This window comes from Pezoporus occidentalis, unplaced genomic scaffold (genome assembly GCF_034315485.1).
Source record: "Pezoporus occidentalis ecotype Australia unplaced genomic scaffold, CSIRO_AGI_Poc_V1 ctg264, whole genome shotgun sequence".
Classification (NCBI taxonomy): domain Eukaryota; kingdom Metazoa; phylum Chordata; class Aves; order Psittaciformes; family Psittacidae; genus Pezoporus; species Pezoporus occidentalis.
This window is the reverse complement of record NW_026914545.1, coordinates 259,913-286,279: the sequence shown is the minus strand read 5'-3', so window position 1 is coordinate 286,279 and position 26,367 is coordinate 259,913. Positions and strand designations below refer to the sequence as shown.

Sequence of the window (26,367 nt, the reverse complement as noted above, 5' to 3'; positions counted from 1 at the left end):
GTGCAAAACTCCAGAAAGCTGAAGTTTTGGCACTGTCCTTATGGGCATCACATATAAAATGAATTAAAAGAGGAATGAAGTAAGTGAGTATGTGACAAAGCAACTTAATAATAAGAACTACAGGCTAACGCTTTTTTTTTTTTTAATGAAAAAATTCATAATATCTAAGGACTTCAGTAGTCAGGCTGTGCATTTTGTGAATCCAGTGTCAGACTTCTACTCACTGAGGAACAGTTAAAACTGCTGTCAGCAATCATCACAGTAGGAATTCACAATCTGTCCCACTGTGGTAATATAACCCCTGAGGTGGCAGACATGTGGCAAGCTGATGAATACAGCAGTTTTCTGTGACAGAAGCTGCAGAACAGGAAAGCTTACAGGGATGCCAAGAAATAATCCAAGACCATTCACCTGATGCCATGGCAAGACCAGCTGTAGCTGTGTCATTCCTGACTATGTTTAACCTGCTCTTGCAGACTCCCAGAAGCCAAAGTCTCACAGCATTCACAGCAATCTGTTCCCATGCCCCTCCTCCTACTGTTCAGAAGCACACAGGTATAATGCCCATGGATGGCACACGTATCACAGGAAATATGGACAGGAGGAAGTTGGTCTTTCTATAATGGCTTTTTGTATACTCGTTTATCATGTGTTTTTTGGCAGTCTCTTCTCTGCCAGGTTAGGCAACCTGCTAGCACATTTTTAGTCACAGCTAGATCAGAAAGATCTCATCTCTCTCTTGTTGAGTTCCTCTGTCTCTTTCTCCTGACGGGCCACATCCTTCTTGGAGTACACTGCCTAAAACAGGGCCATGGCTTTACAACTGGCAGGACAAAAGGCTGACTTTGCATGTTTTTTTCAAATTACGTTCTTAATCAGAAATGCATGAAACTGATGCTTATTTAAAACTAAGAGTATTTTTTATTTATCAACATTACATCTACTTGTAAGCACTGTGAATCCCATGACTAACATCTGGGATTTTCCTTCTCTGCCTCCTACTGAGATGGGGCAGCTTTAATTTCTGCAAAGGATTCTGCCTGATATTCTCTAAAATGGGCAAACGGATCCAAGGATTTTTCTGTACAGGGGAACATGGGCCTAAAAGATACTTGTTGAATTATCAAGTCACATCCCCCAACATTACCCTACATTACAGCATGACTCCTGTCAAATGTACTCAACATACTCAGCTCCCTGAGTATGGGTCTTTTTTTGCTCTCACTCCTTCTAAAAGAAGACCAAAATGGAAATTCAGTACCTAATTTTCTCTACACTCACTCACAACTAGTTTAGACTCACACGTGAATCTTCTAGTACTGTCTATTATCTTAAATAGCTTTCCAATCACTGTGATGCTAATTGATCTAACACCAATTAGCATCAAGTATTTCTATACTTCTGATGCATTTTCACAAGAGAAACTGTAATAACTGAGGAGCCTTTCAGACCATGACAGCCCAGGGATGCCCTTCCTCCTGCAACAAGCCCTCCCTCTGCCAGGTGTGCTGGTTTAGACACAAAGGCAGTTAGTTAATGGTCCTTCTGCCTCACATGTCAAAACTGAATCTGACAATATTTTTCTAAAAAACTCAAAACAATTAAGACTGCAAGCTCAAGTTACCACTGGATCCTATTGCCAAGGCAACCCTGAGATTCCTCTCTTTAATTACAAAAAGACAGACACCATGGAATCTTTAGTTTGAAATCTAGATTGTAAGAACTGATTTGAAATTTAGACAACTACAGACAATCCAAATAATTCTACTTTCTCCAGCCCTGTAGAAGACTAGCTCTTATTTCAGAATGCCAAATAAAAATTTCAACTGATCATTGTTCTATACTTCCCAGCTCCCAAGAGTGGTCTTCATATTAAAACAGAAGACGTACTTTAAAGTCAAAGTCAAAGACATACTTCATAGTCAAGAGATTTCACACATACAGACATTCATGGTTACTTATAGGCACATACTTGTCTTACCTTTGAAAGAAAGACAGTTAGAAAGTTACTGCATGAAGGATCAGAAAACAAAAATAAATCAATTCATGTTCTAACATGTTTTTATTGTGTCCTTTATTGTCTTTTTATTGTGTCCAAGATCAACTGCTACTGAAAACCTGTCCTTTTAGGCCTTTTGAATAAAGTTGGAAAGACTAGAAATTGGCTCTTATTATACGAAAAGTACATCAGAGGGCATCAGTTTCAGCAATGGCAGTGCTCGCACCACTGAAGGAACTTTTGATAATAGCTTCTAATATCATAATAGTTTCTAATAAGTCTAAATCAAGCAGATTGGCAAGAAAAACACGTAAGCCTTGTGCAGAAGGACTATGAAATTGGAGTTAATAACAATACATACCGAGCTGCTGAGAATGTCAGAAACAGTATAAGGCAGACAGTAGCAACTGACCCTAATCCAACAGCAGTCATGTAGTGAGTAGGAGTGGGTGCTAAATCTGAAAGAAAATATCAAACAATTCAAACAAATATCAAATAGTGTAGCTTCTGCCCGGTAACTGAGTCTGCTCAAAGCTACAGTACTCTTAACAAAACCCAGATGCTGGACTGACTGCTCAGTCAAGTAGTAATGGAGCTGACTATCTAGTAGTTACCATCCAGTTGAGGAAGTAGGATTAAATGCTGTATTTCTCAAAAGTAATTACACTTCTAACTACTCTACCATAACTATTCTGTGATTCTATGATTCTCCATTCCTCAGTTTCCTGTCTTTTCCTTTCTTTCCTTTTTCTTTTTTTACATTTCAGATACTCAATGCCAACATTTTTCCCTCTCATCACTGTCAATTTCAGTCTAAATCATATTCCAAAGTGGTCTCTGATGCCAGAAAATCCTAGTGCTTTATGAAATGGCTCAACGCATTTCCTTTAAAAATTGTGCAATCTAGGCAAGACTTCTCCTCCCCATTCTTTTATTTATTTATACTTTTTTCCAAGTGACAGAATAGAAATAAAACTGGCATCAACAACTTTACCCAAGCCCATAATATCAGAAGTCATGCAGGGATAGAACAGAAGGCTAACAGTGATTTGCTGTCAAAACCAGAATTACTCAGAAGTACTGTTAAAGGTAACTTGAGAAGACAGGAACTCAATCAATCCCTTCCAGTCACCTCTATTCCATTTTCAGCATTAGTCAAAGGTTACCTATTCCTTACTGGGCTTCCCACAGACATCTAGGATGCTGGATCTTATTTCTGCAAGATTCCATAACTCCACATGCTGTTAAATCTTGCAAGCACAGGTATTTAATATTTTATCAAAAATTCAAATTCTCAAAAGAGCAGCATTTTTTTCAGTGAAATTGCTGTGTATGTCGAAATAAGAATCTAAGCACCTGAGTATCAGGAAAGTAACTTCTGTTACTTGAATTATTTTTTGGCTCATCTGAATGTACAGGCACAAAACTGATTGGGCATGCACCCAAAACACCCTCAACAACTGATATGAAGCACAAAATGTCATACAAAGCGTTAAGGAGGACCTGACCAGTTTACCGTCCTTCTCTAGCACTGCTCAGTGAAGCAAGGCTTGTATCTGTGTAGCACCACACCTATAAACTTACTGTAAGTACAGTAAAATAAAGAATTTCAGACAAGGACCCTACAAGGAGACTATGCTCATCCTAAAGGCATGTTCACTTTTGGTAAAAGTTATACTTGTCCTCGTATCACTGTAACACAGGTTTCCATACAGAAGTTATGCATCTCTAGAGCAGATGTCAGATGTCTATAAAAATGACAAAACTGTCTTCCCTAAACATTATTATGTATGTGGTGAAAAATCCTCAAAATGCATTTTACTTATTTGTGACAGAAGTGTGCTTCTAACAGCTTCCTACCACTGTCTATGATGATGATTTATCATACAACGTAGCTTTGTCTAGACACCAGCTGAAACACGCCCATTTGGTTTAGATTTATGTACACATTTTCCTTCCACACAATGTGAATTAAGAAATACTCTTCAAAGGATTCGGTGAACCAAAAAAACCCTCTCATCCTCTCCAGCTCCAGAATTACATTAGGCCAAGGACACTGTCTAGAAGTATATTCAATACAAAGGCAAACAGATTTACAATAGAAAGGCAAAGGCCTGGTCTGGCCTACTCCCATCTTCTAATGGCCATTCTTTTAATCCCAAACCCAAAATCCACCTACACATAAGGGAGTCTCTGATGATGCTCTGTAAGCAGAAAAATGACAAATTCAGAAGAGGACAGTTTTCTGTCTTTCCAGACCTCTTGCCTATACTGTTCTAGCAATAGAGCCCCGAAACCTAGGGAATCCTTTATTACAGCCAAGTCTCCACAACCAAACTGCCTAGATTATATTCTAAGTGTGGTGGTAAATGAATTAAGCAATAAGAATAAACACCAAAAGGCAACCTAGAAATAAAAACACGACCGTCACCAGAACAGTAATAGCAATAGTCAGACATGGGTTTTGTGAACAGGGGAGGAGATGAACCTCAAGCCCTCCATGCACCACATGATTCAGTCTCATTCCAAAGTACTGTCTCACTTTTCAATGTCACTGCATTTCCAAACACCAATCTGCAAGTCTTCCAACTCAAAAGCACAATTTAGTCTTTAGGGAGTGGTGCCATTTCCTTTGTTAGGTGAGGCGAATGTTTACACATTTTCTGCCACTAACCCTTCCACTCCTCACAGTCAACCAAAAATTAATGGCAAATTTAGAAACAGCCACAGCAACTATTAGATCACGCTGTCAAGCACAGCCATGACAACTTCTGTTTTCTCTTTGAAGGAAAAATCGACTTACTTTTAATTTGTGCCCAAATAGCACAGGACTGTGTTCTCACCTGAAAATGAAAACATAAAAATCACTGTTTTGCATAAAAAGAATTTATTATCATTAACACCCTCGGCAAGAGTAGCCATCCACAACATACTGTATACTATTACTATTTGGAGTAGAATTTATTATTCCCCTGATAACAGCCTCTAGCTTGTCTGTAAAGATTATAAACTACAAAGACAGAATTAGAAATAGAGCTTTGATGAAAGGCTGGCTCTAGGGTCTGGATATTCGCAGTTATCTAAATTGGAGATAGAACCTTTCCTTCCACATCTGTACACTTGAAAGAGTTCTGCAGAAACAAGAAAACATTTTGCCAGGCATATGCACTTTTCTCAGATGACTTTTTATTAGGCTAATTTTAGCAGGCTTTTCTCACAGCAGGAGTCACTTTGATTCCAATTTTCAAAAGAGCTCACAGCTTTTTTCGTGAAAAGACTGCATGTCATCTCCACCTTCCACAGTCCTGCTTTTACTTCTGTTACAGGCATAAATTGTTTGATAAAAAAAACCTGATGCTGAGACTGAACAAAAGCTATGTTAAAGAAATTATTCTCAAATAAATTTAAACTCCAAACATGTCTTTTAGTTCTTGCCCTTCACTATGAGCCTGGACTCTCTGCACAGCATGGAATCTATAAAGTAATCACTAGAGATTAAAACAGATAACCGATGGATCGGAGTTATTTAAGTAGTCCCTCATGGAGAAGGACACTTTCATACAAAGGACAAGTTGTTACACTGAAGTAAGGCTTTCATCATAATGACAGTAAATTCTCATTTAAGAAGTCATTGCCAGGTTGGACAAAACCTTGGGTGACATGGTTTAGTATGAGGTGTTCCTGCCCATGTCAGGAGGGTTGGAACTAGATGATCTGAAGGTCCTTTCCAACCCTAACCATTCTGTGATTCTACAATTTGTTCCCAAATCCTCCCCTGGTCTCTATTATCCCTGTATTCCAATCGCCAAATTAATCAATACGAAAAATAGTAATTTCTATCATCTTCGAATTTTCATTATCCTCCAATTTCCCAATGATCTCCTCAGATCATCTGACCAGCCTTTTAACACATTTTATTGTCCTGCACAACTGAAATATGCATTTTAAATCTTGAAAAATAAATATTGCACAGCAGACACCTTTCTGAGGGCCTCCAAATCTCAGCAAGGGATAAATGAATGTGGACTCAGTGGAAGGGAACAGCTTGCTTTAACTGTGTCCACAAAATTTTATCTGAAATGATTTTCCCACCCTTACCACAAAGAAAATACATAAGGTATATTAAGAAATAACGGCAATAAAAAGTCACAACCAAGCCATGATTTTGCAGCAGTATGGTACGAATTGTACCATTATCAGCATGAAAGGGTCTGGAGCCAGAGGGGACTCTGGAGGATGCCAGAAAATAGAAGTATAAAATGAGAAGATTAGTTAGGAGTCTATGATACAGACACATTAGAAATGTGTCTGTATGTGAAATGTGTCAAATGGGAATATATTCGCAAGTAAAATCCATTACAGAAATGCTGATTTCACATGTATTAATAATTGAGGGCCAATTAAAGAGCAGATATTTTTAAAAAGCAGACTTCTAAATATTAACTTTTGAATCAAAATTCAGTTACTTAAGTAATCAGATTTTCAGAAATTCTCAAAACCCAACAACCCTCAATTTATAATTCTGAACTTCTTAACTCCTTAATACCAACAGCTGTACAAAATACAAGAGCATAAGAATTGAAGATAAACCAGTACTTTGAGCCACAGGTTTAAGTTCCATTTCAAAGAAGCAGTGCTTGGAACCAAAGCTTTTTGGTATTTGCAATCCTAGTATTTATGATGGCCCTTTATTTTTAGGTTTTTCCATTTTTGCCTTTTGGCATTCAGAGTTGCTCCACCATTACAATAATATCTGTAAGGAATTACAAGTGTTAAAGACCTTCAGATGTAATCTGTCAACTACGATCCCTGCAACATCATGAAAAAATTTAACACAAAGCTAACATCTTCCTCTTCTTCTCCCAGCAACATTTCATTCCACAGGTGTAAAGGAAAGGTTTTAAAACATGCATTACCTTATTCCATTCACTTATTACCCTTAAAAACACGCAATACTCTTCTCCCAGCTTTAAAGGAGCATTATAGAATTTTCCGTAGTAATGTCTGTCTCCAAGAGAAACTGGCATGTTATCGGCAACATCCTTCGCCAGAAATTCAGCTGCCACATATCCTTTAACATCAGCGGTGTTACTAAAGAAAGTTGCAGCAGCAAAGGAGTCACAAATAAAGGTGCTCTGCAAATCCAGAGGAAGCACAATGACTTGATAAAAACTAGAGTGAAACAAAAAAAGTAAACATTAGCTCTCACTTCAATGTACTAATTCACAATACATTAATTCACAATGTCTTTTCACACATATTTGTAACATCTTAACTGCCTTCTATTGTCAATGTCCAATACAAATGATTTTCATACTAAAATATTTCTCTGTGTGTTCCATCACATTTTGAACAAAAGCAATGCATGAACAGATCAGAGCTTGTTCTCCCGACAAACATGTTAACTTTACATGTTCATTCATGTTCAGAAGAGCATCGAAATGAGTTATTGCAGGCTATCTTTTGCTCCTCTCATCTAATGCATAAGTTCACCTATGAAACAATACATACAAAATGAGCCCATGAAACAAGTTATACTGTTTAAAGCATGAGAGGACAGATATCATCTGCAAAAAAAAAAAAACAAAATCAAATTTGTCTTCAGACATCTCAAAACAGTGTTTTATCTATAGTATCCAACCATAGAAAGATTTAAGTACCAGGTTGTTACACCAATGCTATCCTGAAATGTTATTAGCTTTCAAGTATTTTCTGTTCTAGTGCAATGTTGAATTACAATTACCTTTTCCTTTTATCACCGACAGCATCACTTAGAAAGGTGTAAATCATATTTTGGCAGTAATACACTAATAGTAAAACACTACTTCAGAATATGCCGAAATACAGATATTGTTCATTTTCTCTGGCTCCTAGAAAAAACAAATGTACTGCTGCATGAGTTTGCTGGAAAAAAAAAAATCACACAGGTAGACCTGTGCTTGGATCCATCAACAAAAATCTACTGTGGTTTCACTGCAGATAAAGGTGAAAAAAAAAAAAAAACACAAAAAAATTCCACAAAACAACAGCAAAAACACATAATTATAAACCATAGAATTTTGCTTCAGAAAGCAGGGAAGAGTCTGAAACCAAATACTACTCTGCTAAGGGAAAAGAAACTGGGAGTTACAGCTTAAGTTTTCTCCCATTGCTAACAAAACCAATCTAACTCCCACAGAAAGTTTCAATATGTAAGTAACATAAATCTGCAGAATATTTTTTGAAAGGGTGAAGAGTGCACAGAGACAAACCTGACTGGTCCATTTTGATCTTCTGCTTTCCGAAGTCTGAGCAAAGGTGCAGAACCTGTTACTGCAACAAATTCTACAGCTGGGAAAGGGGGATCTAGAAAATAAAAAAACACCAGCACTTCAGAGAGATTTTAGAAATACTTCAGCATGAGGGTTCCTAGCTATTTCTTCCCCCCCAAATTCCTACGTTAACTGAGCCTCAAACCCCTGACAGCTGAAATCTGCAGGCAACATGAACAGTCTGGTCAAGGAAAACACAAAGTGAATATGAGCATGATGGCATGGCAGCCCTAACTCAAACCTCTGTACTGACATATGTATCTGCTAACTGGGAATAACAGAGATGCCCCAAAATGATGGTAGACTATGGACAACTGAGACAGGAAACAGTTGGAGGAAGCAGCATCATTTATTAAACTAACTGAAACGGTCAAGGACAAGAAAAAGTTGAAACTCCAGGCACACAGCCCACTACAAGAAATAAAGGAGTATCTGTTCGTGCCAAATGTGCTTTCAAGAAAGCAACTTTCTCAGTTAGTACTCACAGTCAGCTGGCAATATCCAGTGCCTTAAACTGGATTTCAGTATGGATACACACACAGCTCCAATTTGGTCTAGTGGAATTTGCATCAAGGCCAAAATGGAACAAATGCTTCTTCCCCTAATTTCAATGGCAATGATGACAGCTGCACACTGATACGGAAATTACCACTATCAGCCTGGCAGCAAAAATGAAAAGAGATTCAGTATGTACAACCAAGGGGGCAAGAGTGTGAAGCATGGATACTATCTACCCCAGAAGTCTGAAAGAACTAGCACAGATATTTACAGGTATGGCTAGGCTGTTTGAAAACTGCTCTATCAAGCTACTGATGTGGTATCTGACTAAAGAGTAACAAATGCAGTGCTTATGTACAAAAACAAAGCTTCAGAGCACCGTTAGAAAGAATAATCAATGTCATGGAGGCAAACAAAAGTAAATCAATGAAGATCTGCCAAAGCTAAGACACATCAGACAAAATGATGTCTTGCTGAGACACATGGAGTTTTCAAACAGCTGGAATATGGACTGCTGCACATATATATTGAAATATAGGAAATCATTAGTTCAGCAGGAGAAAAAATGTTAAGTGGGTAAATAACTGGTAAATAAAGAGCTGTCAAAATACACCATGTTGGAAGCAGAAGTACTGGGATGCAGGAAAGTTGCTAGAAGAGTTCCTCCAAGACTAAAGTAAGTGCCAAGTCTGCCATTCTGCTAACAATCATCGTGCAAAATCCTTGTGCATACAGATGCATTCTGCTGCTTAAACAATGTTAGTGTAAAACAAAAGCAGAATGGAGACATTATGCAAGAAGAGCTGAATCACCTTTACAGCTGTTTTGCAGAAATGGGATGAAATTCACCAGTATGAAGTACGTAATGGTGAAGTAGTTGGGACTATAAATATATTCTATATATTCTCTCTATATATTCCTATCTATTCTAAGCTTCTTTGAGTAGCAGGAAGAGTGTATCAGTACATCTCAGAATGAATGTTTATAACCAAAATGATCACAGGGAAAAAAAAAAAAAGAAAAAAGACTGCTCTAAAAAGTACAAGAAAGAGATTTCTCTAACACTAGAATAGTACACTAGAGGCACAGAGGGCCCAGGTGTGTCGTTTCACAGTGTCTGAAGTTCCAATCATCAGTTCAACAGAGCTAAGTGAAACCAGTGCAGAGGATGGCAAGAAAGAGTCAAACAAAAGAGAAATTGTCATGTATAAGGGAACCAAAACCTGGTCTTTGTATCCTATGAGAAATAAGGCCTACATGATCTTTGCTTTGAACAGGTAAAACATGGGAAAGGAACAACTTAAGCACAGTATGCCCAAAATAAATACAACAGCCCATATGAAGCATCCCTAAAAGAAAAAACCCACTTTGCCCTTGGCAAAAACCATTCTTAAGAGAACCTCCTGAAAGCCTACCTAGCCGACTGAATTGCTCTGGTAGCTGCCTTTAACAGGTCCTCTTCAAAAACATGCTATAGCTGAACTACCAGTAGTTCAATTCCTGTAAACAGCTAGGAAAGTTTAAGGTTGAAATCAGAGTAAGATTTATATCTAGGAAAGCCTTAATGTTCTACAGTGGCCTTCCCCTAGCAGAGATAGGACAGAAAACTCTTTCAGATAGTTGTCTGAGTTAATGAAGTGTATTGCATGGCTGCCTGCAAGAACAGAAAATGGTATTTACTTCAGAGGGTCTTTTCAACACTTCTGCAACTGCTGATATTGAAAAATATATAGTCAGTATTTCTATCAGAACAAAATGAACAAACAAATAATATTTGTCTGGCAACCTTTTTGTCCTTTGCACCTTGCAAACATAAGCAAATGGAACTTAAGAACTGTAAACCCTGCCTATAATTTCGGTCATTCCTCAGCACATACATTGCCAGAGGACGGTGTGAAAGGCAAATACATCTGTCCAAGTAGATTCATCTGGTACATTACTCCTACCTTCCTCTCTTTTGGCATCCAATACCAGCAGGAGACACTGTTATTAATTTGTCTTGAGAATGTTCCAATTTGTAAGAAAAACTTGAGAATTTCCTCTTTAATGACAAACATTATGTGCACTGTATGCAAGAGTTTTGAATCCTTTTTTCCAGATAAGCAGCGCAAGGGTGAACATAGGGCAGAAAGACTGCTAAGTTAGTAACAATTTCATCTTTTTATTTTCTGTAATTTGATAGGAAAAATGCAGAACATGAAAATAAGCAGCCATCCAGTACTGCCAGTGCTAGTAAGTGGGCAAAAGAGAGCAAAATGTTACATCACACACACACACACAGTGTGCTCTTAACACTTGGGAGTCTTTTACCATTTTTAGTTGTTGGTAAGAAATACAAACTACTACAAATATCAAGCACACCAAAGGCAATCTGCCTCTTCTCGTAAGAAAAGTGAACAGATGAAATAAGAGAAAGAATGAAAGGAAATAATTTAATTTTTGTTTCAGTAACCAGAAAAGAAACTGAAGGAGCTATTCCCTACAAAGTATTTGTCCACTGCGAACTTTTAATAAAGCACCTTTCCAACAATTTAACATTTTTTTAAAATGTCTGCTCTGAGGTCATCATAAGTTCCAGATTTAAAAATCCAATGGAAAAATTACTGACTTAACATCATCTAGAACAGTGGGAGGGAAAAGGGGAATGCTACGAAGAAGGGGTGTTTGCACTAAGTGAACTGTAAGAAGAAAGCAAGATCCTCCAGTCTGTTCTAGTGTTGTCTTTGTTAAAGGTTTTGGGATTTTTTAACTCTTCACCAGCAGAACAGACTAACATAACTGTAGCAGCACCAGGTAAATACAGAAGAACATAGAAAGAAATGCAAATATGTCCTAAGATGGCCCTACTCTAAGCACCTCCTTGTCATAGCAATGCTATGTTACTAACACCTGGACATTTCATATACTGGCTTGTCTTCCACAGTCAGAGTGCACTTGCTGAGTTTGTCTCTGAATGTGAAGGCAGACAACAGGAAAGAAGGTACACACCAAGAATTTCATTGCAACAGCCCTGGGATACAGCACATGACTCAAAGCTGGAGGAAAAGCCAGCTTCACTGTAATCATGCCCTTCAGAAAAACCTAGCAGTTCCCTATTAGCTGCTGTAAAAGCAATGGAACAGCTGCTTTTTCTTCATTTAATCCTGGAAATGAACTGTTTACTTCTTGTTTTAAATTCCTGTTTGTTGCCAATATGATTTACTATGGCAGTCTGAAGACTTCACAGGCAAACAGCTGCAACACAAGGAAGACGGGCAGTTCTGTGACATTCTCCAGTAGTGATAACAAGAATATTTAACGCCTTTCCCATCATCTGACCACTTGTACAGCTCTGAACCTGTAACTCTGGGACAACACTACTTAGCTTTGAATACACAATGCATGCAAGAAAGGTTGTAAGTTTGCTATACACAGTAAGGAGAAAAATGAATGCACAGATCTATTTTTATCCTACCCTATACATTGATATGTACAAAACCTGTTAAACTGAATGATTTGTAGCATATTAAAATAAGGTGCCAGCTTGGTGCCAGCACCGCTCTCCTCACAGACTGCCTTCATTATTTTGTGTTGATGATAAAGCTTTAAAAATACAAATAGAAATGAACAAGAGAGTTCTTCCCAAGATCAGGGAAATCAAATCAAAGATTCCTCTTAAGGCCAAGTACTAGCTGAAGTAACACAGTTTCGGTGACAATCATTTCCTTCAAACAAGTGATTTTTTTTTAATGGTTATTTCGGGACTTAACGACCAAAATACTAAATTTTAACCAACTAAGTAAAAAACAGCGCTGTAAAATACAAAATAAATTAAAAAAAAAAGAAGGAGATACAGATAAAATAGAAAAGGTTCATATGTATTACTGTCTGAAGAGCCAATAAAGTTTACTGTACGTATTAAGCACACTTAACAAGAGTGAGAAGACATTTTTAATTTGGAGAAAGACATTACTTAAAGAAGGGACAAAAGGAAGAAGCTTGAAAAAACCAAGACCACATCTAACACAAAATGACCATATAAACCTTCTTCAAAGACTGGTCATCTGTGGAAATCTCACTCATGTGATTTCTTCTGCTGACTGTGACCTTTGTTCTCCTGATCTGTGCTAAACGACACACTCTCCCGTTCCCCATAGGAAAGGTACGAATTCAGCGAGGGTGACAGTAAAACCAGGAAGGGAACTACTGCCCACTGCCATGCCACCAGCCAGGCAAAGCTCTGCTGGCCGTGCTGCTGTTTTGCCTCCTGCAGGTTTGGCTTCTGCATTGTGTGATACTGAGCTCTGCTTTGCAAAAAGTCCTGTCCCTGGCTGGACAGGACATGTGACACTGGGATGAGCAGCTCTTCAGACACACAAAGGGGAAGGCACTGAAACAGCACTGGCCATGCGAGAGCAGGAAACTCTGCCCAGAGAACACGCAGCAAGGGGCCTGTTCAGCTAAGAGGCATGAGGAAATGCACTTTTTCTTCCTTCTCATCTGTGAAACATCCACCCAAAAGCAAACAGTATGGAAATCAACTCAGTTCCTTGTAGTGGCAGGCTGGGGAAGAGTTTGCTGGTTGCAGCTTTCACGCTGACAGAGGCACTCACCGGCACTGCCCCCTTATTGCAGCAAGAGCTGCAGGACCTGCAGCTCCTATCACAGCAATGCTGGGCCAAGGAGCAAACCTGGGAGTAAGCCGCAGCAGGAAAGCCCACGCTGCACTGCTCCACACTGGGGTGGGCAGGATGGGAAGGCAAGCAGGCTGGTAAGATCCAGGATATGGGAACTGCAACAGCTGCCCAGCTGCTTTGCCCTCTCCCTGCTGAGGATCCAAAGCTCAGCTGTGCCCAGAAACAACCAACTTCAAGGCTTCCTGAGTGACTTTTTAGAGCCAGGCAGAGCATAAATAGAAAGCGTTTCCTTGCTTCCTCACAAAGGAGATGGGGTACGCGTTTTCAGATGTGTTTAACTGCTTCAGTAAGCCTTGCTGTCTTACACAGGTAATGCTGAAGTCAATGAAAGGTAGCGCTGTCAGCAGCTCAGCAAAACAGAAAGTGGAGCTGCGAGCAACTGAGCTTTAGTAAACTGTTGGGATCTAAGCCCTGGGTCTGATGACTCCAAGCTGAGTTGTTGCAGCTGAAACACCTGAGGAGAAGGGGTTTCATCCAGAGGGACCTGGACAGGTTTGAGAAGTGGCCCCCTGCAAATGCCATCAGGTTTAACAATGCCAAGGTGCAAGGTCCTGCACCTGGGTCAGGGCAACCTGGTACCTATACAGGCTGAGGGATGAAGATTTGGGGGTGCTTGTGGATGAGAGATTGGACATGAGCCTTCAACGTGGTCTTGCAGCCCATTAAGCCAACTGTATGTTGGGCTGCACCCAAAGGAGCATGACCAGCAGGTCAAGGGAAGTAATTATCCCCCTCTATTCCGCTTTCGTGAGAACCCACATAGATACGGAATTCAGTTCTGGAGTCCTTAGTACAGGAAAGACATGGTTCTGTTGGAGAGGGTCCAGAGGGGGCCACAGAAGTGATCAGAGGACTGGAACACCTCTCTTATCATGAAAGCCTGAGAGAGTTGAGCTTTTTCAGCCTGGAGAAGCGAAGACTTCAGGGAGATATTATTGTGGCCTTAAAAGGGGCTTGTAAGAAAGATGGGGAGACACTTCTTAGCAGGGCTTGTTACAAAAGGACAAGGGGTAATGGTTTTAAACTGAAAAAGGGGAGATTCAGACTAGGTATTAGAATAAATTTTTTATTATGAGGGTAAGGAAACACTGGCACAGATTGCCCACAGAGGTGGTAGGTGCCCCATCCCCGGAAGTGTTCAAAGTTGTGTTCACAGGGCTCTGAGCCACCCGGTCTAGTTGAAGATGTCCCAGCTCACTGTAGGAGGGACTGGACTAGATAATGGAGGCATGGATATGAACTTAAGTATCATGCATTTGTACAGTCTGCATAGGAATACAAAGTGCATGCATGAACATACATATGAAATGTATGCGCCCTCAGCAAGTTTGCCGATGACACCAAGCTGTGTGGTTTGGTTGGTATGCTGGAGGGAAGGAATGCCATCCAGAGGGACCTCGACACGCTTGTGAGGTGGGTTGATGCCAACCCTAAGAAGTTTAACCATGCCAAGTGCAAAGTTCTACACCTGGGTCGGAGCAATCCCAGGCACAGCTACAGGTTGGGCAAAGAAGAGATTCAGAGCAGCCCTGCGGAGAAGGGCTTGGGAGTGCTGGTTGATGAGAAAATGAACATGAGCCGGCAGTGTGCACTTGCAGCCCAGAAAGCCAACCGGATCCTGGGCTGCATCAAAAGGAGCGTGACCAGCAAGTCAAAGGAGGTGATCCTGCCCCTTTACTCTGCTCTTGTGAGACCTCAACTGGAGTATTGTGTGCAGTTCTGGTGTCTTCAACATAAAAAGGACATGGAACTGTTGGAACAAGTCCAGAGGAGGGCCACGGGGATGATCAGGGGACTGGAGCACCTCCCGTATGAAGACAGGCTGAGAAAGTTGGGGCTGTTCAGCTTGGAGAAGAGAAGGCTGTGTGGAGACCTCACAGCAGCCTTCCAGTATCTGACTGAGGCCTGTAAGGATGCTGGTGAGGGACTCTTCACTACAGACTATAGTGACAGGACAAGGAATAACAGGTTAAAACTTAAACAGGGGAAGTTTAGATTGGATATAAGGAGGAAATTCTTTCCTGTGAGGGTGGTGAGGCACTGGAATGGGTTGCCCAGGGAGGTTGTGAATGCTCCATCCCTGGCAGTTTTCAAGACCAGGCTGGACGAGGCCTTGGGTGATACGGTTTAGTGTGAGGTGTCCCTGTCCATGGCAGGGGGGTTGGAACTTGATGATCTTAAGGTCCTTTCCAACACTGACTATTCTATGATTCTATGAAAGTGTTTACAGGATTGGCAGCTAATTTCCTCCTTACATTAAAAATAAAAATAAATAAACCAGACTCAGGTTTTAATCACCTCACGTTCGCTATTACATAAATCAGAAACTCCCTCCTCTGCAATACTGGTGCTTTGAAGCTGCACACTATTATGGACTGTCTCTCTGAAGGAACATGATATGCTGTCAGAGTAAATCTCAGGCTAAGAGCTCTCCAACAGCCTTTCACTTCCTCACTGCAGAGTAATTTGTTTTGTCCATCTTTTCCCAGACTTTAAAGAAGTCCTCCTATGAAAGGATGAGGGTAAATCTTTTTCATCATACAAACAGAGCAGAACAATAACATCTTTTCTGTTTGTGTGTACATCTATGGGCAAGCAAACAAATTAGTCATCGCAACCTGATCTATAATGTAGTATGTTTCTCACAAACTCAGATGAAAGTGCAGGGCTCCATAAGATTATACTCAGTACATGACAGAATTAATTCTAATTCAAGTCACTTTCTAGACTCTCTGCTTGCAAGCCTACTTTCTGACTTATGTGTTCATAATAAGAGAGAGAGTATACACACACAAGAGTATGTGGCCTGCAGATACATATCCTGCAGATATAAACAGATTCAAACATCAACAGTATTTTAAAACAGCTCAACTGAAGAAGTTTCTTTTAGGATATTAGAAGCAAAAGCATTACATCTTTCTCTATTATTTGGTTTTTCAAACACTTGAAAGTGGTTTCAAAATTATGTCTTTTTAAATTTATATGTGAAAACCTCTAACAAATGGTCTTCACAAAGGAAAAGGAACAAAGCCATGTGTGAGTAAATCCCAACAGAAGTAATGAATGAAAAAGTACACCCACAAGACACTCTTTTCCTTATTTGGAAACAGACACGAACCCTCTTGCTTAAAAGACAAACTTGCTACCATCTTTTTACAACTACAATATAATCATTGTGTAATCATTTTTCATAGTTGACTCGATGTCTTAAGTAGAGAGGTGCTGAGAGCTTGTCTAAAATAAGCTAAGACAACATAAAAGACTGTGCAAGATGCCTGTTGCTGGAAGTATGAAAGGAGTAGAATTTCAATGATCCATGAAGCATTTGCTAGAGTACACTTACCATCCACAAGATGATGGGCAACATCAATTTTGTATTCAGCACGGAACTATTTTTAAAGGCTGCTACTTGCCAGGGATAAAAGCAGGCTTTTAAGTCCCATGTGCTTGCTTTTTTCCCTTAGAAATACTATGGATGTAACATATCCTCATTCAAAGGAGATACAAATGTAGATACAGATATTCAGCATATAGAAATAGCTTTCTTAACATGCATTTTCAAATCTTCCTTTTTGAAAAAAGGCAAAGACTTATGGCTAACATTTACATGCTTACTGTATTCTGCAGCAGTCTTTAATAATTTACAGATGTCTATCCTTGTCAGGAAATTAAGTCTCTTAGGCAGTGTTCATTCAACTGCCTGGGACATGCCTCTTCACAGCAGTTCAAACTCTACAGTCAAGATTTCCCAAAGTCTCAAAATGTGGGAAGCATGTGGAAGACAAGGAGGCGCAACATCTGGATTTGCCCCCAGATGGGGAAACAGACCAACTGATGGTGCATTTGTTAAAGGATGCTGTATGAAACCTTGGACAACGAATGAGGCCACCTCCAGTACATTAACAGTGAAACACTTCTGTAAGCCTCAGGTTCCTTAGAGCCTCTTTGCTTCAGGAATATCTTACACTTATACAGTACCATTTAGCCAGAAACCCAACAGAGCCAAAAAACACGTTTCAGGCTTAAGGTGGCAGATGAGATCATTCCACCCACCATGGAAACACAACCATCTGGTATAACAACATACATGATTACAAAATAATTGGACAAATGAAGAAGCAAATTATATGCCTACTCTAAAATTAAAACTACTTTTATATAAATAAAGTTGCTTGTATAGATAATGCAATTCCCAAAACATAAGGCACAGAAGTCAAAGGGACACTGCCAGAAAAATTATATTAACTCTATCATTTTCATCTTAGTTAAACTGAAATAGCAACAAATTCAACACTTTTGAAAATTCTCATTATTTGGTGAGCTTTGCAGCATGATCACTGCTAGCTTTTTAATTTTCACTCAATTTCAACCACCAAAAAAAAAAAAAACACACCTATTTTTATTTTTTGGCTTCTATTAAAAAGAAAAACCCACAATATGAATTGTCTGCATGACAAGTTTTGGATGAAGATTCCTAATGACAGAACAGCACCTATCTTTTATTGCTTATTGAAAAAACTACCTACCAGATACAAAATGGCTCGCATAGCAGGATCTTCTAAGTGACCTAACTTTTACATGAAGACATTTTCTGGGGCTGTGCATGTACATTTATTAAGCACTAAGTCAGCAGAGAGGGAAACATGCCAGCTGCACGAATACCACTTCACATAGCACCTGCTGCAAAGTGCTCTCTAGAGCTCTGCTGAGTAAGTGACATGATGCAATCTTGCAGAGTTTAGGAAATATCACAGGATGAAAGAGTACAGAGCTATATCTTTACTCTGAGTATGTATTCAAAAATTACCTCAGTCAACCAAATTCTGAGACAGCTTATTAGCTTATACAAAGCTACATATACTCATGAACTCATGGATGCTACTTCTGAGTGACAGCAAGTCAACTTCCAAAAACTAATTGTGTAATTTCATTGCCAAATCCCCACAAAACCCCCAGGTCATTGTATATCCTAAACAGTAGCTTTAAGAAACTTAAAGATGTTTAAAGGGATGTTCTGCCTTTCATGACACTTAAAAACTTTACATTCACTGTTAAAAATATGGTCATTTATCCATTTCAAAACCATCACAATCCCATGGTGGGTGGACTTCGTAAGCAATCGAAGAGAACTGGTTCCATCTAGTGGCTGATCAGAGTTAAAGGCATTCAGAGAATTTTCATGTTTCTTGCCGTTCCAATTTGTGGCCCCAATGCGAAGAATGATACTAGCACCAAACACTACACTTCACAACCTAATACAAAAAATCTGACAGCACTGGGATTGTGTAAAACTGTTCTAAACAAAAAAAAAGAGCTAAAAAATGACACACAGTTTTTATTGTAGCATTTCAGTGCCATAAGAATATCTTGCTAAATAGTGAAGCTGAGACTCTCCCTACAGAATGTTATTTGCTCAAATGCCTTTCATGTTTTGTACTCTACTAATTAGAGATTAAGGTATCTGTCTGAGGTACTTGCAGGACTCTATGCACTTTGGATCCTTGCAGACTTTAGTGAGAATCTGTTGTTAAAAACACCCATAGGAAGTGTAGTTGTGCTACTATCTCCACAGTGGAGAGAACTTCTACTGAAAAAGTGACTTAGCCTCTACAATGAAGGCTCCTCTAGATACCAATCTTCTGTCTAACCCACCAAACCATCCTTATCTCTGCTGTGCCAAACACTCCACCCTCATTTCTCTCCCTCTTCTGCTGCTGGACTATTAACAATATGAAATTTGTGAAAACAAACAGCAGAAAATTTTGAGCGTGGAAAGAGCACTTTAACAACCCACCATACAATACTAAGTCAACCATGCTGTTTCACTTGAGCCTCGCAGACCCAGTAGGTGCTTTTATAAATACATAAACGGCAGGACTTACCTGTGATTTGTGTTGTTATGGAAACAAGCAATGAAAAATTCAAAGCTGCCATGGAAATATTAACAGAGTAATTGGTGCCTGGCTGCAAATCAAAACAAACTTCTGGAGCCTGCTTGTGTGTAGTAAGGTCGAAGATCATTTCATGAAAGAACTCTTTCTGATACCAACGCTGGCCTTGCACATGAAACTGTAACGAAACAATCACAGCATGGAAATTCCAATGTTTAAAAAAAAAAAAATCACTTGCATTCAGTCATGTCATGCTCTAAATTAGAAGAAAGAGCAGAAAAACACACCACTGCATAGAGACTGCAAAAAATGTTGGCACTGACAGTTACTCAAATTCAAATGTTTCCTAAATTTGATAGGAATTGCAGTCCCTCTTGACCATCTCTGACATTGTCCTAGTTCTTTCATTTCTTCTCCTCCTAGTCTAGCCTCTTTTTTATTATAATGTGGTTTCCTCTAAGTCTTGATTTCCTGCTAACATGCAGGCTTCCAGTAATAGTGTATTTTCACTATTGTACACCCAAATGGTGAAAAGTTACAGAAGTAACCTCACATGAACAGCTTGCCTGACCCTAACAGCAAGTCAAAATCAAGTCATTCTGACCTATGTCAAAATGCTAAATACCCTCTCCAGGATCTGCTTACAGACAGCTCTGTTTCCAGGCAAACTTACAGACATGGGGTTGTTGTGTTTTTTTTTGTTTCAGTTGGATTTTGTGTGTATTTGTTTTGTTGTTGATGTTCCAAATTATCATGAAATTATTAAGACCTCTCATGACCATTACTGTTAATGAAAACTAAAATGCCTGCTGTATTTTAATAATGTGTTAATTTTCCTCTAAATAGATCTTGTGCTTCTAGATTATCTCTGAGCACCTCAGCACAGATATCTGAGACAACAGCAGATGGTCAAGAGTCCTGGCAGAGACAGCTCATGTAGAAATGCCCTCCTGGGATGAGAGAAGATTGAAGACTTGTCACCAGGCAGTGGACTGTCTTTGTGGAACTGGAATAAAGCTGTCTGAGCCCTGAACATGACAAAGCTGAAAGTACGCATAGGAAGGGCAAAATAGAGTAGAATAGGGGGGAAAAAATAAACAAGAAATAGGAGAGTACAAAAGAGGATAGTGGCTTCTTTCTTTGCTGAAGGTTGCTGTGCAAGCTTACTCCCTGAGGTTTTATGAGCTGTTATTAGAATGAGGAACACTGCTAGCAGTGAGTGTCTGAATTTTTTTTTCACATAGGTGATCGCTACAATTGTTTTCTAGATTCAAAATACACTTACCGAATATCTGTCTTCCACATCAGTTCCCCTGACATTTCTCTGCCATTTCAAGCAGGTATCATTAAAAATTAGTACATTATTGAAAGCTTCCTTTACTGTAAAGACAATAAAAAATGGGAACAATTTATTACAAAAACTTTACCTCTTCAACTTAATTGAATACGAGCAGCGGAAACTAAACAACAAAAAAAAAAACAAACAAACAACAAAACGGGGTAGGGGGGCTATTTTAATTCTGTTCTGAGAAGGAGGTAGAATCTGATTTCTTTTTGAATGAACAAACACAGCAAATAAAGCACAAACATTTTCCAGGGAAAATGGCTTTTGGAAAAGCCAAGCATGCTGTTCAGGAAATCAAGGTATGACTTATTTGTCCAGACTTAGGGAGGTTAAAATGACAGAATGTTCCAGGGGTTCGAACCTTCTGATGCAAGTAAAGTTATCATAGAACAATCTGACACATTTCTCAAGGTCTGTTCATCAGAATTAATATGTCAGACAGCAAGATTAAAGTTTCCATGACCAAAATGCTACAGAAACCTGCTATTAGAACATGTTTTCTCTACAATTACTGGAAAATTGCCAGAACACTGCTCATCACTGCTAAACGTAGGAGCATTATCTATAATGCACACATTTAGATTAGTATCATACAGCTCAGCAACAGCAAATCCTCCCATAGGCAGAGAATAGGTTTTCAAGACAAGGAAGAGAAACCAGTAAGCATTGTACCACGGACTGAAATTCCAGCATGTAGCCAGGAATGCCACTGCACCAATCATGCCTGAGCCGGAAGACAAATCCTGAAGAAGTGAATTTGCCAAACCTTTCTGAAGGGCACTTACTGCCACTGCTATGTTTGCTCACAGATTCAATGGCCACAGTGTGCAGAAAAACCTCTTGCAGGAAAATAAAATGCTGCTGATGGCTATGTGAGTGTAGCCAGCATAAAGAATGCGATCGTCTAGGAGACAACCTGTTATCCTGTCTGCTAGACTCAAAACAGTCAATTCTGCAGCACAATAAATTCTTCTATAAGCACAGAGAATAGAAAACACAACCTACCCTTTGTTTGAACTGCTAATATAACTGAGACAGGGATGTCTGTGGAAGAAATTGTAGTAATATTCACCACGTAGTTACTGCCAGAGTCGAGATCTAAACACACCTTTGGATTATCTTCATTTGTCGTGATGTTAAATACCACATCTTCTGAGAACATCTTCTCATCCCATCTCTGGCCCAGTATGTGAAACTATTGAAGGATTAACAAAAACGATGGTACAAGTGGTTGTGGCTCTCCAAAATTCAGAATACTAGTTCAATTAAGCCTTGAGAACCTAGGATTACATCCGATTTAGAGTATCAGCTCAATTAAAAAAAAAAAATCAAAAAACAAAAAAAGCTTGTGATTAACTGTTTTGGTACAACAAGATGGCTTAATAAATTAATCCTTAACTCATCTAGTTGAGCTCAAGGCAGTCCAGGTCCAGACTGTGTTCTGAACTTTACTGCATGCATCCTATGCCTACCTACGTGCAAACTAATACTTGTTTGTACTAATAAGTTTGTACTGCCTACAAACTGATACGCAGTTTTCACTATTGTGAAGCATCCTGCAGATAGCTGAATTCAGGAAAAAGCATGTGCACAGAGCACATTATATCAGAGATACACAGCTTGCCAGTTGCCACTGGTATATGAAAAGCTCTACTTTTGAACCATTAGGCCAATTGGGAATTTGGCTTTTCCATCTCAGCAGTCCCTCATAAAGGCACAGAAACTAAAAATAAATTTTAACACCGGAAGAGAAAGACAGATTGTTTTCCAAAATTATTACTCAACCTTAGTATTTTCCCTATCCTGGAAATCCTTTTTCTTTTGCCCCCTACTTGTACACTTAAAAAAAAAAACAAACAGAACAAAACTAAACTAAAACAAAAAAAGCCCACACCAAAACTACAAACAAACAAACAAAGAAAGCCCCCAAAACAACACACAAAAAAACCCCACCAGAAAAACAAAAAAACCAACCCAACCTTTCTTGGGATCTTGTCATTCTCAAAACATACTAATTCTTATGTTGCACTGGCTTTTGTCAACAATGATTGAACTATTTGTTTCTGAGAATTTATACCTTAACTTTTATTCTTATGTTTATAAATGGGGTAAAAAATAGTTACCAAGGTTGTTTCCTATTTCCATGGAAAACAGTTCCAAAATGTCCAAATAAAAGATAGTTGAACCTCTTGAGCAAAGTATGGTATTTCAGTATACCCTGCATTTCTAAAACAACTTACATCCAGTATCTGCAAGTGATAGATACACTGTTTACTTGAAATGTTTGCATCACAGAGGGGGACAGAGCCCAGGTTTTGCAATGTTTTCTATGTCAATGTGACCTTGAGCTCTACAACAGAATTTCGCTAAAACAAAGTTGTGCTGAAACACTTCTTAGATACTTTCAAGCAGATATTTAGGTGATTTACTTTTGAGTTTTTCACCTAACTTTAGGATACCTACTTGTTTCTTTCCTAACACTTTTAGGTTTCTAAGGAAGAGCAAGAGAAACAATTAAAGAAAGCCACAAAACTAATCTCCACTGCTGCCTCACCAGAATTAACCAGGACAAAGCTACTCCCAAACTCAAATACTGCCCCACTTACTGTGTATGTTTTCTGCACTCCTAGTATTCCAGTTTTCCTTTCCCACTTCACACACGTTTCATTGAATATGGACAAATTACTGAATAATTCCTCCTCTGTGAGCAAAAACATGAACATGGAATGAAAAGTTATTTCTCATGCAAATCTTAACATGTTTGAAGCAATTGTTTATTTCTTTTTCTCTGTTTGGGGGAGGAGGGAAATTGTTGGTTTGTTTTTGTGGGGGTCTTTTTCACGCTTGAAAAAAAAAAAAAATGACGCAGACAGAAGGTAGGTAGCAATTTTTACCTTAAGTGTGTCAGCTGCTAAAATTAAAATACAAGGCGAACTGAAGAAGTATGTTCCAAACAAATGACTGCAAAGTCCTTAAACACAGAATCAGCATTAAGTAAACTACCGACCAGTGAAGACAAAATATTTTGCTAGGCTTGCATTTTAGTAGAACATTTCAATCCTAATGACTTTGAAGAGGACATTAAAACTACATTACAATTTCCTCTTAGCAAAGCAATAAGCTCATTAACTCTATCAGACCACTAATATGTTCTGTTATATAAAAGCATACATATACAACAGTGCTGCTTCTTGCACAAGGATTTTCAGCATATGCTGAAGACTAGAATCTTTCATACCACGTGACCAATGCAGACAAAATAGTCAATGAGAAAACACATTTTGCTCTGCTTCATACTTTCCTCCTAGGCATAATACACTGAACTTGCACCACGTACAGGTATTCCAACAGTTCTGGCTGATGTTGCTTATGACAGCATTACACCACCTGAAATGAAGAACAATAAACAATACCCCACTTCCACTACTGCCACCCATTCTGTATTCTCGTTGAACCTGTGTGCCAGAGACTGGATCTCTTGATATGCAATGATCTGTCTTCTAAAGAATGAACCACTCACAAGTCAACTTGAAGACTTTGTAGACCACTGGATCTCATGGATTAAAAGGCTCATTAAACAGCAAATAAAAAAAGTAGTGTAGATTTAAAAGAGCTGTCTAAGAGCCTGCCTATAAGCCAACAAACTTAAAAAAATGCTCTTCTAAATACAACAACCTGCATCAAAGCTGTCCAAGAAAGCTTCTATGTAAGACTGGAAAAGAGCTTTTTGTAGCTGAATTAATGTCTTTGGTTCCTTATCTGTTTGGGTTGTTTTTTTAAAAGATGTCAACATTTTTCATTGTTTTATTATAAATAAAATTATATAACATAGTCACAGTGAAACGCTTTTCAGAACAAACGCTAGATTAAAAGAATGAAGCCCACAGAATTAAGCATGTGTGGAGTATAGTTGTAGAAACCAGAGCTACATCCTTCAACAAACCTCTGAAGAGCTGGCTTATGGCTCACAGAAAAAACACAGCCACGCAGATCAACTCATATGTTTTTTTCAGGCAATTCTCTCACTGCTGTCATCAGACAGAGCAGTTGCCTTCACATGACAAGGTAATGAAGAATCCCCCCAGAGCTTGTTCTTACAAATCTTCTTCTGGTCACAATTCAGACTGACAATAAATGTATTTGCTCCTCTTCTTTCTTTCACCAGCCTTCAAACATTCATTCCTTTGCCCTACTACCATATTTTCTTATTATTTCCACTACAAGACCAGGGTCATACAAATCTAACCTCATACACACTCCAAGCTAAAAAGCCCTTACTAGCTGCTGAAAAAAATTAAGGGATTTTACATGACAGCCTTGGTAGATACTTGAGAAACATTCACTCAATACTTGGGAGTAATGTCCTGCTGTAAAAGCAAGCACAGTTCAGGGCACTCGTTCCTCTGTATGTAAACTTCAATCGCCATTTCACATGGAGCACATGGACAAGACACCGTCACTGAAATAAATCAATACATCAATAGTCTCCAAAATTCCTACATACAGGCAGTTCATTCAGAACTAAAGTGTAACTGCTTAAGTATTTTGCAGCACTTTTTTTTATAAAAAACATCATAAACTGTTTTCTAATAATATCTCCCTCTCCACATGTTCAAAAAATAGATGCCCCACTCCCTAGACCTGTTGTTACCCCAACGCCAAACTGTGGTTAAATATGGAAATGCTATTGAAACCTTCCTCTTCTAGAAACAGAAGGGATTAATCTGCATGTCCTTCAGAACAAATTTCCACACACATGGCTGTGTGATTAGATGTCTCTAAATGATACTTATTATTATGTTTCACAGTGATGTCTAGAAACTCCATAGTATTAAGACTTCTGTACCAACACAGAGCAAAAAAAGCATGTTCAGCTGTTGTGTTCTTAAATCAGATACATTTTTATTGAGAGACTGGATGGCAAAATTAACTCATTAGATCACAGCCAGAGAGAGAAGTCTGCATAGCCATGAGATCTGAATCAAAATGCATAACCAGAAAAGTAATCTCTGAGACTGCCCAGCAAGAAAATCAGGCACTTGATTCACGAGTTTATAAAATAACTTTTCAGAACAAACATTAGATAAAAAGAATGAAGTCCACAGAATTAAGCCTGTGTGGAGTAGAGTTGTAGCAACCAGAGATACATCCCTCAACAAACCTGTGTTAATTTACACTCTGAAAAGTTGGCTTATGCCTTACAGAAAAAGCACAGCCAGGTAGATCAACTCATCTGTTCTTTTTTAGGCAGTTTCCTCACTGCTGTCATCAGATGTATTCTTTAAATCAGATACATTTTTATTGAAAGACTGGATGGCAAAAATAACTCATCAGACCACAGCCAGAGGGAGAAGTCTGCATAGCCATGAGATCTGAATCAAAATGCATAACCAGAAAAGTAATCTCTGAGACTGCCCAGCAAGAAAATCAGGCACTTGATTCATGAGTTTATAAACTACTCATGGGGAAAAAAAAAAAATAAAGAAAAAGAAAGCAGCAAACAACAAAAAAGTGATTATGCCATGTATTAAGACAAGGAAAGAAATCTTACAAAGTGGTCTCCCTGGAAGGAACTAACAGAATTTTTTCTGTATCTACATCACTTTTTCTGTTATGCCTTCTGAACTTTCAGAAGGGTAAGGCCACC

General features: G+C 38.9%; 1 protein-coding gene across 7 annotated transcripts in view; it reads right to left on the bottom strand.

The window, feature by feature from the left end:
* SUSD1 (sushi domain containing 1) overlaps positions 1–26,367 on the bottom strand; it is a 48,434-nt gene that overhangs the window by 5,288 nt on the left and 16,779 nt on the right. For 5 of the 7 annotated variants that reach the window (XM_062624276.1, XM_062624279.1, XM_062624273.1 and 2 more), the window contains 6 exons: positions 23,327–23,421; positions 21,726–21,915; positions 20,661–20,755; positions 19,367–19,553; positions 8,251–8,344; positions 6,916–7,171 (listed from right to left, as the gene is read on the bottom strand). In XM_062624276.1, the coding sequence (XP_062480260.1) occupies positions 6,916–7,171; positions 8,251–8,344; positions 19,367–19,553; positions 20,661–20,755; positions 21,726–21,915; positions 23,327–23,421 (917 nt within the window). Of the gene's footprint in view, positions 1–2,360; positions 2,458–4,802; positions 4,843–5,873; positions 6,229–6,915; positions 7,172–8,250; positions 8,345–19,366; positions 19,554–20,660; positions 20,756–21,725; positions 21,916–23,326; positions 23,422–26,367 lie in introns of those variants that run through there. The other 2 variants (XM_062624280.1, XM_062624275.1) reach the window with 2 other exon arrangements.